Here is a 15,863-nt window from a genome sequence, read left to right on the forward strand (position 1 = left end):
TACTTGAATTATATACCTTCAAACTTATTAAAACTAATTCTCAAAATACCAAAATAAATCAAACTAAAAAAATTAAAATAATGGTAATGAAATGAACTTACATACATGACGAGTTATGATGAGTCAGATAAGTTGAAAAAACCATTTACCTGAACTCGACCTTACCTAAGATTAAAAATAAAATTTCAACTCAACCCAACTCAACCACTCAATAAAACCAACCAGAGGCATCAAGTTGGGTTAGATTGGTAGGTTTTGTTGAGCTAATGGGTTTGATGAACACTCCTAATCAAACATTGCCATTAAAAATTCCAAAAATAAAAATTGTGATGCTATGATTAAGAAGGGGGAAATTTGTAATTTTCTCATATAAAAAAATAATATTTTTTTGGATGTGAGGAATTCATTATAGTTTGAAAAGACTAAGACCTATCCTCCGGCTATCCCTAACCTGACCTAATAATATAATTGTTAAGTGAGGTCCATTGATAGTCTTTCTTTCTTTGCAAACTCACAATCATATACATGACCCCTTAGCGTGTCAAAGTGATAGAGTGGACCCAAAAAAAACACAATGATGCTCAAAGATCAAAACCCAGTTGAGTAAAGTACCAAAGCACCACCAGGACATTGCCAAAATTAATCTTATTTGGTTTTTTAGCCGGTGGAGTAGACTAAATATAAAAGAAGCTTTTTGGCTGCTGCTAAAACCAAATTTTTATTTATTTATTTTTGTTTGCCTATAAAGAAGACTAGAAGAGCCTACTGGGTACGTACGAACACACAAACACACAGAATTTTCCAACAGTTGATTCTTTCTTTGGGTTTATACCATCTGTCTGTCTATCTGGGATGGATTTACTTCCGGCAGAGAACTCACAGATCCCAAAGAAACATGGGTTCAGGTCCCTGAAGCTAGTGAACGTGGACATGGACCAAGTCCTTGCTCAAGAACCTGTTGGTGTTCACTATGGCAGGCTTGACAATGGTCTCTTTTACTATGTCCGTTCCAATTCTAAACCCAGAATGAGAGCTGCTCTTGCTCTTGCTGTCAAAGCTGGGTAATTTTATTTTTCCCTTTTTTATCTCTTACTTTTTTCTTTTTTCTTTTTTAAAGTGCTTTACATATATTGGCTTTATATGTAGAATAATATTGGCAGAATCAGTAAAAGATCACATGCAGATTGATTATGATGTTATATATATATATATATATATATATGATAGAATGGTGGAGACATTGATTAAGCTATTGAGGGTCCATAGTGTACCCCAAAATTTTGGGTGCTGTACTTTGTTTATATATGCATGTGCCCAACAGTTGTTTTTGTATGTTGGGTTGGTTTGATTTTGATTATATGCGGCTGTGTTTTGAGTTTTGGTGAGTTTGATAGTAGTTTAGTATGCTATTTCAAATGGGGAATTGTTTGAATCTGTTGTGTACTGCAAGAATATGGGGTATGGGGTTTGACCCACCTGGCAAAATTTCGACTTGATGAGCAATTTAATGTGTGGAGCAGTGTGAATTATGCTTTGGGTTGTGAACAATTAATTAGTGTCTGTTTGAGAATTGCTTATTTCGAATAGCTTATTTGCATATTGTTCATCAAAAGATATAGTTTTTGCCTTTTTGGTAACTTTTATGTTAATTGTGTTACAAAAAGCTAAAAGCTAGATTATTTGCAAAAACGCTGAGACGAAAAGCAAAAAGCAAAACTTGTTTCATCAATTCCCAAACGCACACTAAATGGCATGTTAGCATCCTCTATAAGAGCTAAGAGAACGGTAGAGAAAGTTACTTTTACCATGAGATTATAGAATATGTATGTTACCCAAATGCAATTCAAATTTGGTTTATGATATATTCCTTCTGAAAATGAAAAACACCCAATGTAAAATTTTATTTAGATTTCTCATAAAAAGTCACTAATCACAATCTCTTGAGGGTTTTTTCTCCCACTTAGGAAAAAGGGGTAGGATGGCGTGGCGGGGACTGACTAGAAAGTTATACTCAACTGAGCCATAAGTGTAGGTATCATCCACTGCAAAATAAGCACAGTGGGATTCGTACTGTTTTATTTATTTATTGGTAAGTTACACATGCATCCAATGGGCTATGACCTCACCCTCCATCCCATTATTATGGGAGGAGGAATTATCAGTTGAGCTATAGCTCATTGGTCATAGTGGGATTCAAACCCTAGGCATTGAGCAAGGAGAACAAGGACATTTGTCACTCATCCACCTGCTGTACTGGTAATCTCTTGTGTATTAAAATATAATGTGACTCCTCATTGTATTATGTGGAAAATTTGTGGAGAGAGCAGAATAATTGAGCTTTCAAAGGATTGAAATATCTGTAATTGGGATCATACATATTTTCTTACATTTTTTCTTTAAATGTTGTACTATGTTTGGGGTATCTTGTAACTCTTTAGTTGATGTCATGGATCTCTTAAACCACAACTGTAATTCTTTAGGAGGCTTTATTATTTGAGTTTTCCTTTCTTTAATAAATTTTCCTTTTTGGAAGAAGTGTTACCTGGTATATAGAGTGTTTGGTTTAAGCTAGCTCACTGTAATAGATAGGTTTCATATCTAAGTTGAAGGCTATATATATAAATATATATTAGGTTCAAGTTATACCCGGTGTTAGTTTGTCAATGCTATACCACTTAATAACTTTCTTTGGATATATTTTTTGACAAATCTTTCGTTGGATTAGATTGTCTCCTTATATCTTCCATGCCTGCAATATATCAAGATAATTAGAGATCAATAACTAAACAATCTATAGAATGTTTACATTTCAAGTTTTTTGTATTTTAAAAATATATATAAAACATGAGTTTTTTTATTTAGATGGTAAATAACATCCAATTAACAGGAAATTTGGCATGTGTCTCAAGAATAAAGAGAATGTGTAGTAGTTGATTTTCTAAATATTTGTCCAATAAAAAAAAATTATTAAGTGGTGTAGTATTAATAAAGAACTAAACTAGGTGTCTTATAAAAAAAAAAAGAAAAAAAGAAGAAGAAGAACTAAACTAGGTGTAATTTGAATTTCACTATTTATATAAAGAATGTCAAACAAGCTAATTTATTGGTTTCATGGCAGATCAGTTTTGGAAGAGGAGGATGAACGTGGAGTTGCTCACATAGTTGAGCATCTTGCCTTCAGTGCCACTACGAAATACTCAAACCATGATATTATCAAATTCCTTGAAAGTATTGGGGCAGAATTTGGTGCTTGTCAAAATGCAGTAACTTCTGCTGATGACATTGTATATGAGTTGTTTGTTCCCGTTGACAAGCCTGAACTGTTATCTCAAGCCATGTCAGTCTTGGCAGAATTTAGTTCGGAGGTATTAATATCCAACATGTTTGGTACTTTTGAAATTTTTACTTTGTTTCGTGTATTTACTTGTTCCATGCAGGTTCGAGTCTCAAAAGATGATTTGGAAAAGGAAAGAGGAGCTGTAATGGAAGAGTACAGAGGGAATCGGAATGCTGCTGGAAGAATGCAGGATGCACATTGGGTTCTGATGATGGAAGGTTCCCGGGTACTGATATTAAATACAATAAATTTGTTAATGATTAATTATTGTATCAATTCATTGCTGAGGCTCTCTTGCTGATAGAATTGCACATTTATTACATTAAAAGCTAAAACATTTCTCTTTCCTAGCTATCCTGATGAGTACATGCACTTATGTTTTACTTTTACTAGCCTTCTCTCATAATGCTTCTATATAGCAGCACCATAATACACAAACTGCTTTTGGCCTTTCAATTTCCTTGTTTTATCATTTCATGTTGCTTCTTAAATCCTCTGATTGATTGCAGTATGCTGAGCGCTTACCGATTGGATTAGAGAAGGTAATTCGGACGGTGTCTCATGAGACTGTGAAGCAGTTCTATAGGAAGTGGTACCATTTATCTAATATGGCAGTGATAGCTGTTGGAGATTTCTCTAATACGCAGGTTTGTATTGTTTATGTATAAATTTTCACACTGGACCCTAGGTTTTCTGGTTAAGATTTATTGACAATCTCTCTCTCTCTCACAGAGTGTAGTTGAGTTGATAAAGACTCATTTTGGACAAAAGAGTTCAGCACCCGAGCCTCCTCTTATACCAACATTTACAGTTCCATCTCATGAGGAACCACGTTTTTCATGTTTTGTTGAATCTGAAGCTGCTGGGGTTAGTACAGAATAAATTTTAGTCTTGGTTCATACAAATATTTCTGCACATTTTTGAGAGCATGTGAGTAGTAGGCTTTCACATGGAAATTGTAATTTTAATAGCAATATCTTGACTTTCTTCAAAAACAGTCTGCAGTTATGATCAGCTATAAGATGCAAGCGGATCAGCTGAAAACAGTGAAGGACTATAGGGATTTACTTGCAGAATCCATGTTTCTTTATGCTCTAAACCAAAGGTTCTTTAAGATCTCTCGTAGAAGGGATCCACCCTATTTCTCATGCTCAGCTGCTGCAGATGTTCTAGTGCGTCCGTTAAAGGCCTATATAATGACTTCATCTTGTAAAGAAAAAGGGACTGTTGAGGCCCTAGAGTCAATGCTGATTGAGGTCTGCTTTTTATCTGTTTATAGAACTTCCTCTATCTTCCCTCCCTCTCTCTCTCTCTCTCAAAATGTTTACGTTTTTAATAACAGCTCTTATGCTTCAGGTTGCAAGGGTACGACAACATGGTTTTTCAGAACGTGAAATATTAATTGTTCGAGCCTTACTGATGTCAGAGATTGAATCTGCCTATTTGGAGCGTGATCAAATGCAATCAACAAGCTTGCGGGATGAATATTTACAAGTATATCCCAATTGTAGTTTCTTGGGACATCTTATTGTTAATTCGAATTTTTAGTCATTATAAAAATTTGTCCTTTTTTTTTTTTGCAGCATTTTCTGCGCAATGAACCTGTTGTTGGGATTGAATATGAGGCTCAACTCCAGAAAACTCTTCTACCTTGTAAGTAAATATTGTTGTATCTATAAATGCACTGGTTCTAAGATTTCTGAAAAAGACTAAGTATGGAAATATACATGGTTGTTCTCACCGTGCTCTCTTATATGCATAGATATAACGGCATCAGAGGTATCCAAGTATTCAGAAAAGTTAAGAACATCATGCAGCTGTGTCATAAAGACAATTGAGCCTCGAGCTTCTGCAACAGTAGATGATCTGAAGAATGTAGTGTTGAGGATCAGTATTCTTGAGGAAGAGAGAAACATTTCTCGTTGGGATGATGAACAAATTCCAGAAGAAATTGTCAGTTCAAAGCCGAATTCGGGGTAAAGTTGGACCACTTTGCAGATTAGTATTTTGTAGATATTTATTTTTTGTATACTACTCTCCCTATCTGCATTGACTAGCTTTTATTTGTCTTTGGATGTAGTTTGATACATGATGCATTCATTTTTTTCTTCTATATTCCTTACCAGCTCAATGAGACAGCTCATTTGTGCTAATTAGGAGGATCTGAATCTACAAAACAGATCACATTTGCAATTTGATTATATGAATGTAATTTTTTTGTTGCAAATAATTTGTCTCAGGAATATTGTGCAGCAGTTTGAATATCCAATTGTTGGAGCTACTGAATTAATTCTATCAAATGGCATGCGAGTTTGCTATAAGTGTACTGACTTTCTTGATGACCAGGTATATAAAACCTTATAGGTATTGGAATATCTGTAGTGAAAAGAACTATCTAATGGAATTATATGTAAAATCTCATTACATTACCTCCTCAATTTGCTATATTTTTGAGTTTTTGTTGGTCTGATGTATTTGTTTATTCTTAAAGTTTTGAACTTACATAGAAACAAATATTGGATAGAGTTGGGAGAAACATAGAAGTAAATCTTGCATTTTGAAGTCCTGTGCATAAGATTAACAGTTTTTATGGTAGGAATTAATGGATGAGTATTCTTAAGTTGGGTGTGAGATGAAACAACCATGAAAACTGTAGGAATATAAACAAAGGTATTGTGATTTCCAATGGAAAACAATTAGTGGATTGGCCTGCTCAACTATGAAATGATACAGATCATTGGAAGAATGAGTGCTTACTAGTAAGAGAACTAAAACTCAACTAACAAAGGTTAGTTTTATTGTAAATTTCAGTCTTTCATATCATATAATTTCATTTTAAGACTAATTATATGGCTATAAAATTCGCACTTAGATCTTAGAAAGAAATGGATTTGAAATACTCCTATATGTGATATGATCAAGGTTCTGCTAGGTTCCTTTCCAGTCATTTGGGGAGTAAGTCTGCATTTTTATGTTTTAACTTTCAATATTGTAAGCAGAAGCACGAAAAATCTGGAAATTGGTCTATCATATCTGGAGGGCATAGATTGCCTTATATGTGGACTTTGGGGATTAGGATTACATGCTTAAGTGTTGGTTGCAGAGGGATATGAACTTGAATCCAAATTAGGTTCAATCTTTGCAGGAGTTATTATAGTGTGTAATTGCAAGACTGAAGGTCAAGTTTGAAACCTAGAGGAACTTCCTTTTATTTTTCTCCTCTTTTTATGCTCTCTTTTTTATTTATTTATTTATTATTATTATATTCCCTGGTGCATCTTAAAGGGGACTAATCATTATCGAGAGAACTTGATTACTTGAAGGCTCTTGTGAAGGGGCATTTATCAATTCTCCTTTTTGTTTCCTGTTCTCATTGAGAGTAGAACTTGTTTCTTGTTGACGTTACCTCAAATATACAGGGGCTCTTGTTCTATACTTTTTGGCTGCAAATTATTCTTTGGCCTACAGAAGTGATTATTATGTATGGTTTTGCCTCTGTATCCTGGCTGTGGTTTTGAGCTGGGTGTTTGGTTTGTTCTGCACTTGGTATATTAGGTTGGGTCTTTGTACCCTGATCTTGTTACAGCTGATTGTCTTGTTGTGGTTGGGTGCTGTTCAGCTGATTTGTAGTCTTTGGCTGTTGTGGCTACTTTCGCAGCTTCTTTTTAATAAAGATTCACTTACTTATAAACAAAAAAAAGTGAATACATGATCTAAACCTGAGCATGACTTCAGGTGCTATATATAATTCTTTTGGCTCTTTGTTCCAACAGGTTATCTTTACAGGCTTCTCATATGGGGGTTTATCAGAACTCCCAGAGAGTGAATATTTCTCTTGTTCAATGGGACCAACCATTGCTGGAGAAATTGGTGTATTTGGCTATAGACCATCAGTATTAATGGACATGCTTGCTGGCAAGAGAGCTGAAGTCGGTATGAATCTTGGAGCATACATGAGAAGTTTCTATGGTGATTGTTCACCATCAGACCTGGAAACTGCCTTGCAGGTTTGTTTCATGTCCAAAGTCTCATTTGTTAGAACTTTTTAAGCTTGCATATTGGGGAGTGTACACAAAGTTGTTGCTTCCTATTGTGCCTGTCACTCCTTCCTACCAGATCTGGATTTTATTTGGGTTCATGGCTTTTTCAGTTCTAATTATGCTGTTCTGGCTCTGGCAGCTTGTCTATCAACTATTTACAACAAATGTAACACCAGGAGAAGAAGATGTCAAAATAGTGATGCAAATGGCCGAAGAAGCAGTTCGTGCTCAAGAGAGGGATCCTTACACTGCTTTTGCAAACCGTGTGAAGGAGCTCAACTATGGAAACTCCTATTTCTTTAAGGTGTGCCCGATATCCTGTTTTAAAAATTACTGATTCAAGATGGGTGCGCCCTCCTTCTAACTTGCTGTCAATTTCTTCTTTGTGTAGCCCATTAAAATAAGTGACCTTCGAAAAGTTGATCCATTAAGAGCTTGTGAATATTTCAACAAGTGTTTCAAAGATCCATCAACTTTTACTGTTGTGATTGTAGGGAATATTGTTCCGACGATTGCACTTCCCTTAGTAATGCAGTATTTGGTAAGTAATAGATTCTTTTTGTTTCTAGTTAGTCATGGAATGGTAAATATTCCATGTTAACTGGGTTTGTGATTCTGCATGCAGGGTGGAATACCAAGGCCTCCTGAACCTATTATGCATTTTAACCGTGACGTCCTCAAAGGCTTACCATTCACTTTTCCATCAACCATAATTAGGTAATCAGCAAATGTGTGCAATCTCACAAGCATGCTCGTATACAGCCATATAATTTTGAGTTATGGTACTAGTAGAATATATTTCTGGAATGTAATAGGATGGGTATAGGTAATCAGCAAATGTGTGCAATCTCACACACATGCTCGTATACAGCCATATAATTTTGAGTTATGGTGGTAGTAGAACATATTTCTGGACTGTAATAGGAAGGGTAGGGTCATCTATGGATTCAGTTGGACCAGCTAATGATCCTGAATTATCCTTGACTTTACAGTGAAGATTTCTCATCTTCTTTCTTTGGAGGAATTATTCATTCCACTTTTTTTTCTCTGACAAGACACCCGTTCTTAAATCCTCCTCCTCTTTGTTATTATCTTTGAATGTTGTTGCTTCCATACACTTCTGTTGACATTTGAAACATCATTGGAATTTTCCAGTGTGGATGCCCATTTCTATTTTGTTTAGAATTCAAATCCCTTTTAACCATTGGATATGCTTGTAGAGAAGTGGTCCGGAGCCCGATGGTGGAAGCACAATGTTCAGTTCTGTTATGCTTTCCTGTGGAGCTGAAAAATGGAACCATGGTATGTGTCTAATTTTAGATCTATCAATTAAATACTTCTGTAATGGATTGCCATCAGGCCTTTCTTGGCTTTCGTTTTACTGATGGTTTAAAGTGAGTTATCTGTGAAATAGAATAAATTAAACCCAAAAAAAAAAAATAATAATAATAATAATGGCAGGTAGAAGAGATTCACTTTGTTGGGTTCCTGAGCAAACTTCTTGAGACAAAATTAATGCAAGTTCTGCGTTTCAAGCATGGGCAGGTCTGCATGCATGTCATCTATCTTTCTTTTGATCATAATATTTGTTGGCCTTGTTTTTATTTAATTGCCTCTCTGCATTCAGATCTACTCTGCCAGTGTTTCAGTGTTTCTTGGCGGTAATAAACCTTCTCGAACTGGTAATGTTCGTGGTGATATTAGCATAAATTTCTCTTGTGATCCAGCAATTTCCACAAAGCTGGTAGGTTGTTATAGTTGTATTTTATTTTTGGTCTAGTAATTCAGTGGCCTATCTGCTCACTTTCTAGCTCTTGGTATATTTCTTAACAGGCTGATCTTGCTCTGGATGAGATATTACTTCTTCAAGAGGAAGGACCTACAGATGAGGATGTTTCAACAATCCTTGAAATTGAGCAAAGAGCCCATGAAAATGGGCTTCAGGTTAGATTTTCTTTACAGAGCTGTGTGTTTCATAAAAATGTGGTCCATATGGTTGTCAAAAAGATGATTTATAAAAAAATATGGTTGTCATAAAGATGGAGAAAAAGCTATATGATTCTTAGACACACCATTTCAACTTGCTTTGCATTAAAACTTTTTGACTTTCTTCTCATCTGTTTTTGGCAATCACCCAGAGCATTAAGGGTCATGGGTGTGAGAAATGAGAGCAATTTACTACCATTCATTTCCTGATGCTGATTTACTTATGCTTTTTCAGGAGAATTACTTCTGGCTTGACAGGATTTTACGCAGCTACCAGTCAAGAATCTATTCTGGTGATGTTGGCACTTCTTTTGAGGTTGGTGGTTGTAACTGTGTTTGTGTACCAGCCTACGTTGCTGTTTGCATACAAGTGTTACACTTTTTTTTTTCATTGATAAGCTTACAAGTGTACCCAATGGTTTTTGAACCCACAACCTTACCCTCTTTACCCCATTCTTATGTGGGAGGAGGTGGCATTTGAGTTTAAACTCATTGGCAATGTGTTATGTTTCTATTTGGCCCTAGAGTCCATTTGGTTGGGTGGAAAACAGGGAGGATAGAAAATGGGGAAGAGAAAATAGTGTTTTGGGTTGTTTGGTTTGGCTAAAGGGCAAAGATTTTGGTGGGGCTCAAGTATTTTCTCCCTAGGCCCACTAAAATGTAATCTCTTCAATTTGGAGAGAAAACTCTGGTGATTGTACTGGCTGTTGCTTCAGCCTGTTGCAATTACATTTTTGTCCCTCAGTATAATGTCAACTACAACTACCAACCACACGTCTTTATCTTCTTCTTTTTTGTTTCAAATAAATCTTATCTTATTCTTCTCTTTCAAACACAATGTTTCTGCTCTTTGTCCACTACAACGTCTCTGTCCTGGTTTTTTTCCCCTTAACGTTGGAAACACTTCCGTTATAGTGTTTCTATTAAAAAATAAAAAAATAATTGTTATATATATAAATTATAATAACAGAAAATTAATATAAGATGTGTAATATGTTAAATTTTATAAATTAATTTTAATTAATAATAAATTATATCTTTTTATTTAGTGAGTAAAAAAATTACTTAATATATATTATGTAATAAGGGCATAGGAGTAAATTTATACAATTTACATTTTCTATCCTCTTATTTTTCTTTTCAACTAAACAAAAAAGTTTTCTATCCTCCCACATTTTCATCTCCTCTCCATTTTCTATTCTCTTACTTTTCCATTCCCTAACCAAATAGACTCCTAAGGGTGTGTTTGTTTGGAGGTGAAATAGGGTGGATAGAAAACTTTGAAGAGAAAATAGGAGGGAAAATTTTTTTGAGTGTGTTTGATTGGGTGAGGAGGATGGAAAATAAATGGTAGGCCTATGTGTTTTCTTCCTGGGCCCACCAAAAAGTCTTCTCCCCGAAATGGAGAAAAAACTAAAGAGAGAAATTGTGCATCATTTTTGGACGAAAATGACCATGTGCAATAAATTCATCCACATTACTTTTCTTCACACCTTTTTTTCCTGGACGTTGCCTGCCTCTTCTTCTTTTCTTTCTTTTTTCTTTTGATTTACTGGGCAGGCGTTGCCTGCCTCCTCTTCTTCTTCTTCTTTCTTTTTTTTTTTTCTTTTGATTTACTGGGCAGGCTTGTCCAGTATTTTTTTTTTTGCTTTCTTTTGTGTTTTTTTTTTGTTTAGATGTGATTTTTTTTATGGACATGTTTTTTATATTTTAATAAATTTAAGTGATTGATTTTTTTTTTGGTTGTTTATCACTTTTTTTGTTTTAATTGGACATCATTGTTTAATAAGGGTATACGCGTAAATGTATACATCATTGTTTATCACTTTTTGATTGATTTTTTTCTCCATTTCTCCCCGAAATGGAGAAAAAACTAAAGAGAGAAATTGTGCATCATTTTTGGACGAAAATGACCATGTGCAATAAATTCATCCACATTACTTTTCTTCACACCTTTTTTTCCTGGACGTTGCTTGCCTCTTCTTCTTTTCTTTCTTTTTTCTTTTGATTTACTGGGCAGGCGTTGCCTGCCTCCTCTTCTTCTTCTTCTTTTTTTTTTTTTTTTTTTTTTTTCTTTTGATTTACTGGGCAGGCTTGTCCAGTATTTTTTTTTTTGCTTTCTTTTGTGTTTTTTTTTTGTTTAGATGTGATTTTTTTATGGACATGTTTTTTATATTTTAATAAATTTAAGTGATTGATTTTTTTTTTGGTTGTTTATCACTTTTTTTGTTTTAATTGGACATCATTGTTTAATAAGGGTATACGCGTAAATTTATACAAACTCACTTTTTTCATCCCTCAATTTTTACACTCCCAACCAAACAAAAAGGAGAGAAATTAAAATCTTTTCTATTCTCCCACTTTTCCATCCTCCCACCATTTTCTATCCTCCCACTTTTACACCCCTCCAACCAAATGGACCCTTAAGGTACACGAATATTCAGAATAACAATATGTGGTGAGAGATGCATACAGCTAACTGTCTTCTTGGCTTCTGAAGTGTAGCAAATAAGAATTCTTAGTATTTATTGCACCATTACTTTATTATTTTATGCATAGAGCTCTGGATTTCAAGTTTAATATTGTGTTCTTAGATCTTTAGTGAGCAAAAAAAAAAAATCTTTGGTACTTACATTTTTAGTCCGCTGTCCATTTGGTTCATACATTTTGGTAGTAGTTAATTTGGTCTCTATGGTTAACTCACTAGTGGAAATTGACTACAAGTTGAAAATAGCAAAAACCAAATTGACAGCTACCAAAATTTAGAGATCAAATTAATAGTGACCTCAAAATTGTATTTTTGCCTAAATCTTTCTTTGCTTGTAAAAATTTCAAATACAGTTGACCTGGTTAACATAAAAGTAGTTCCAAGCAATTAATAGTTTGGATACTTCTCTAAACAATGTTGCTACTGAGGATTGGCAATGATAGTAACATTCTAGCTGAATAGTCACGATTTTAAGTATCCATCATGCCTTCATGTTTCTATTCATCTTTTACCTGAAGAAAGAACATGTAATGCTTGGGCATGTAATGGCAGCTCAGCAAGCACTTCATCTTCACTTCCATGCCTCCATTTGTATGCTGCCATTTTAGTAACAACAGTAGGGTAGAAACGTGTATTATACTTTTTAAAAAATCTTGAAGACTTAAATATGTAATTATTTCTCTGATGCAGATTATAGATGATGGGCGGTCCAAAGTTAGAATATCTCTGACGCCAGAAACAGCAAAGTTGGCACTTCAGAGGATACTACCTTATCCTTGCAAAAAGCAGTACACTGCAGTGATTCTAATGCCCCAGACATCTCGCTTTAAGATACTGAAATCATTCTTTCGATCTACTAAGACCAGTTATCACAGAGACGCAAAGGTCAGTCATGATTATGTGTGTTTTACCACTTGTCTATCTAGTGCACTGTGCACATGCCATTATTCTCTAAAGAGTTTTTGGAACATTCTAAATATTCTCTAGAAGTTCTACAACATTCTCAAAGTGTATATTGTTAATTCGTTCCAAATTTCAGCAAAATTCCTAATTTGACTATATCTGCCCCTGATGTGTATTGCTTTACCCTTCGTTTCTTGGAGGGGAGAGAAGGGGTTGGGGGGGGGGGGGGGGGGGTAAGATGTAAGCTAATCCATTTCATCCCTGTTATCTCTTGAAGAGGGTGCGCTCTAGTATAATTTTTTTTTTGTTTGGAAATTTGTATCTCAAATTTTGTTATTCTATTTTGTTGTGGCAGATTTTAGCAGGCATTGCTGGTATGGCAGTCATAGGTCTTAGTTTGTGGAGATATTCAAGGAGTACCCTGAAATCTTAGGAGATGTACTTAGCCAAGTTAAATATAGTTAAGAAGTATGAAGGTTTCCAACACAAGTCAGGATGGATTATTTCTTCACTGTAGATGGATGTGAGGTGGTGCATATTACCTTCACAAGAGCTGGAAATTTGAACAGTAAGAGGAACTACATTACAAATTTATATATGGCCCCAATGAAGGCTTGTAACATATATGTATACCCATTTTTTATCTGGTCAGCTAGGCTAGGATGCACCACTTTCTAGGGGTGATACGCAATGTAGTATTCATTTCTGAACAGATTACATTGTGAAACAAAATAGTTCTTGTGAAATTTGTCGGAAACTCCAAAACAATGCTGATAATTTGTTCGATTAGCACGGCCTGGCTTCTCTAATGGGGTTTCCCCTTGTGTCGAATAGGTTCGCATGTGTATGATAGAATTTGAAACTCATGACGTATGTTTCATGATAATTGGTTTTTAATTGGTTTTCTTTTAGTTATAGATGGGATTTCAATTCAAGTCATTTATTTGACGATTTTATTAATTAGAAATTGTCATGTCTAAATTATTAAAATACATAATTCAAAAATATTGAGGCTTGGTCCGCTTGGGTAGGTCCAAAATACAACACCGAGCTCATAAAAATGAAAAAACAAAATAAACTTTGCAAGTAAAAAGTTGGGCAAATATTATTTTCCCATTTATTATGGTGCATTTGTTACTGGCAATGTCTCATAAACTTTGCAACTAATGTCCTTTCTTCGCTATTGTTATTTAGCACATCGTCCCATCCCAATTAAACTTTTGTTGATCATATGTTTTGAAAATTTTTTTAATCAATTCAATTTAAAGAAAATCCTAATAATTGGGAGTAAAATGCTTATTGCCAATATTTTTTAATAGGGCTTATTACCAATAGTTGTGAGTGCACACTTGCATATTGCTTAGTTTTGAAGTTTACGTGGAAAATTACTAATTATAGGAAAAAAGAAGTTGCAATTAACCCAAATACCTAGTGGCTAGTATAAGACAATATGTGGAAAAAAAAAATCTTAAGTATAAGTTATATACAACATTTCTCTCATATTGTGTGGACCCAATTCACATGTGGAATTCACACAATGTGTGAGAGATGTTATATAACAAGTGGACTACTTTTTTAAAGGAAAAAAAAAGGAAATACCAATTAGTTCATTTATCGATTATGAGTAAAAAGATAAAATACACTAAATTTTAATATTTTTTTACATAATATTTTAAGTAGAAGATTGTAATTAATATGATATCATTTTTATATGAGATGAAATTATTATTAACATAATTTTTATTGTACATTGATCACAACATGATATCTTATCTTAACTGTTATTAAAAATATTATGAAATTTATTAGGTCTTGAATTTGTTTAAAATCACCGCACACTTTAGTATGATCATTACTTCACAAGTATAAGTGTTGTGTTTGTAGGGTTAGAGAGTAAAAATCAAGATTCAAATCTTCAAAAAAGAACTTTACATACCTATACATTTAAATTAGAACTTCAATATTGTATAAAACAAAAACAACAACTTGTTTAGAGGAAAAAAACGTTTGACTATGACTTCTTTTTTTTTCCTCTTATCAGGACTGATATTATTAATATATCTAATGGGATAAGCTTGACTATGTGGCACGTAAGCTTTCCTTTTAAAATGAAAAGATCACATGGAATTCACTTTTACCATAAAGCTAAAGCTACTTTATTATGGTAGCTTAAGAATTAATTATGACGGTGAACCAAAAGTAAAATGGACTTTGACTCGTCCATAGGGTCGTCCAGGTCAAGAAGGCAAGAATGACTCTCCCTGTTAGGATGGTCGTCCATATGCATGTGGGTCGTCCATAAGGAAAATCCTTGGACGACCTCTGACACTTGGGAATAATTCCATAAATTGCTGTACAAGAGCTAAATCGGACCATGTGTCACTAATCTGAGGCATGGGTTAAGTCCTGGTTCATCGTTATAACTTCCTCCGCAGTACTTAACTTCCATGACAGTTATAAGAGATAAAATATTCTAACTCCTATAGCGGTTATGAAAGTTAACCTTGAACCCTCTAACCTCCTCATTTGTAGGGGAAGTTATGAGACAAGTATCCATTATAAGACCACACTATATAAACACTCATTCACATCCAGTGAAGGTAAGTTTTTTATAGACATAACTCCTGAGAAGTTGGAATTCCATAGAATTTGAGAAAGAAACTAACTTTGGCAGCGGAGGGTTCTTGGCCGGTCCACCCCGGTCACCTTTGATCGTGTGTTCTTTTTCTTCAGCCTTCCAATCAGTCACTAGCCCTTTGAAGCCCAAAGCATCCAGCCTACTGATTTTCCTAACATCATCAGTTGACGCCGTTTGTGGGAAATGTTTGATTGTGTTTTGCAGTTTATCTTTCTTCAACAAAAGGCTGCATGGTTCGGACAAGATCAAGAGCCACTAGCCCAGGCCACAAGGAGAGTAGAGATGCCTCTAGTAATCCCCACTGTGATCGTCAATCAGCACCTATTGTGCAATCGCCTTCCATTCAACACATACAGTCCATGACAGCCGCCATAGCTGAACTGACTCTTCAGAACCAAGAGTTGACTAGGGAGATTAGTCTAAGGAGGCAACACCATGAAAGACACGCGAGAGGACAAGCCTAGAGTCAAG

The 15,863-nt window shown here is 34.8% G+C and overlaps 1 protein-coding gene across 3 annotated transcripts; it reads left to right on the plus strand.

Annotated features, from left to right (window-relative positions):
* The first annotated feature begins 726 nt into the window (after positions 1-726).
* LOC142622935 (zinc protease PQQL-like) lies at positions 727-13,714 on the plus strand. 3 transcript variants are annotated; one of them, XM_075796503.1, is made up of 21 exons: positions 729-1,061; positions 3,119-3,365; positions 3,438-3,563; positions 3,847-3,984; positions 4,070-4,204; positions 4,336-4,593; positions 4,694-4,831; positions 4,921-4,990; positions 5,100-5,313; positions 5,578-5,683; positions 7,111-7,344; positions 7,517-7,681; positions 7,769-7,918; positions 8,003-8,094; positions 8,598-8,679; positions 8,839-8,922; positions 9,005-9,121; positions 9,211-9,321; positions 9,599-9,679; positions 12,542-12,736; positions 13,110-13,714. In XM_075796503.1, the coding sequence occupies exons 1-21, from the start codon at positions 853-855 to the stop codon at positions 13,185-13,187; spliced, it is 3,030 nt and encodes a 1,009-aa protein (XP_075652618.1). In that variant the 5' UTR covers positions 729-852; the 3' UTR covers positions 13,188-13,714. The 3 variants fall into 3 exon arrangements, 2 of the variants coding, with proteins under 2 accessions (XP_075652618.1, XP_075652619.1); XM_075796504.1 differs by having other exon boundaries at positions 755-1,061; positions 3,124-3,365; XR_012841986.1 differs by lacking the exons at positions 9,599-9,679; positions 12,542-12,736; positions 13,110-13,714 and having other exon boundaries at positions 727-1,061; positions 9,019-9,121.
* The last annotated feature ends 2,149 nt before the right edge of the window (positions 13,715-15,863 follow it).

The sequence above is a fragment of the Castanea sativa genome, chromosome 1, assembly GCF_040712315.1.
Source record: "Castanea sativa cultivar Marrone di Chiusa Pesio chromosome 1, ASM4071231v1".
In the NCBI taxonomy this organism is placed as follows: domain Eukaryota; kingdom Viridiplantae; phylum Streptophyta; class Magnoliopsida; order Fagales; family Fagaceae; genus Castanea; species Castanea sativa.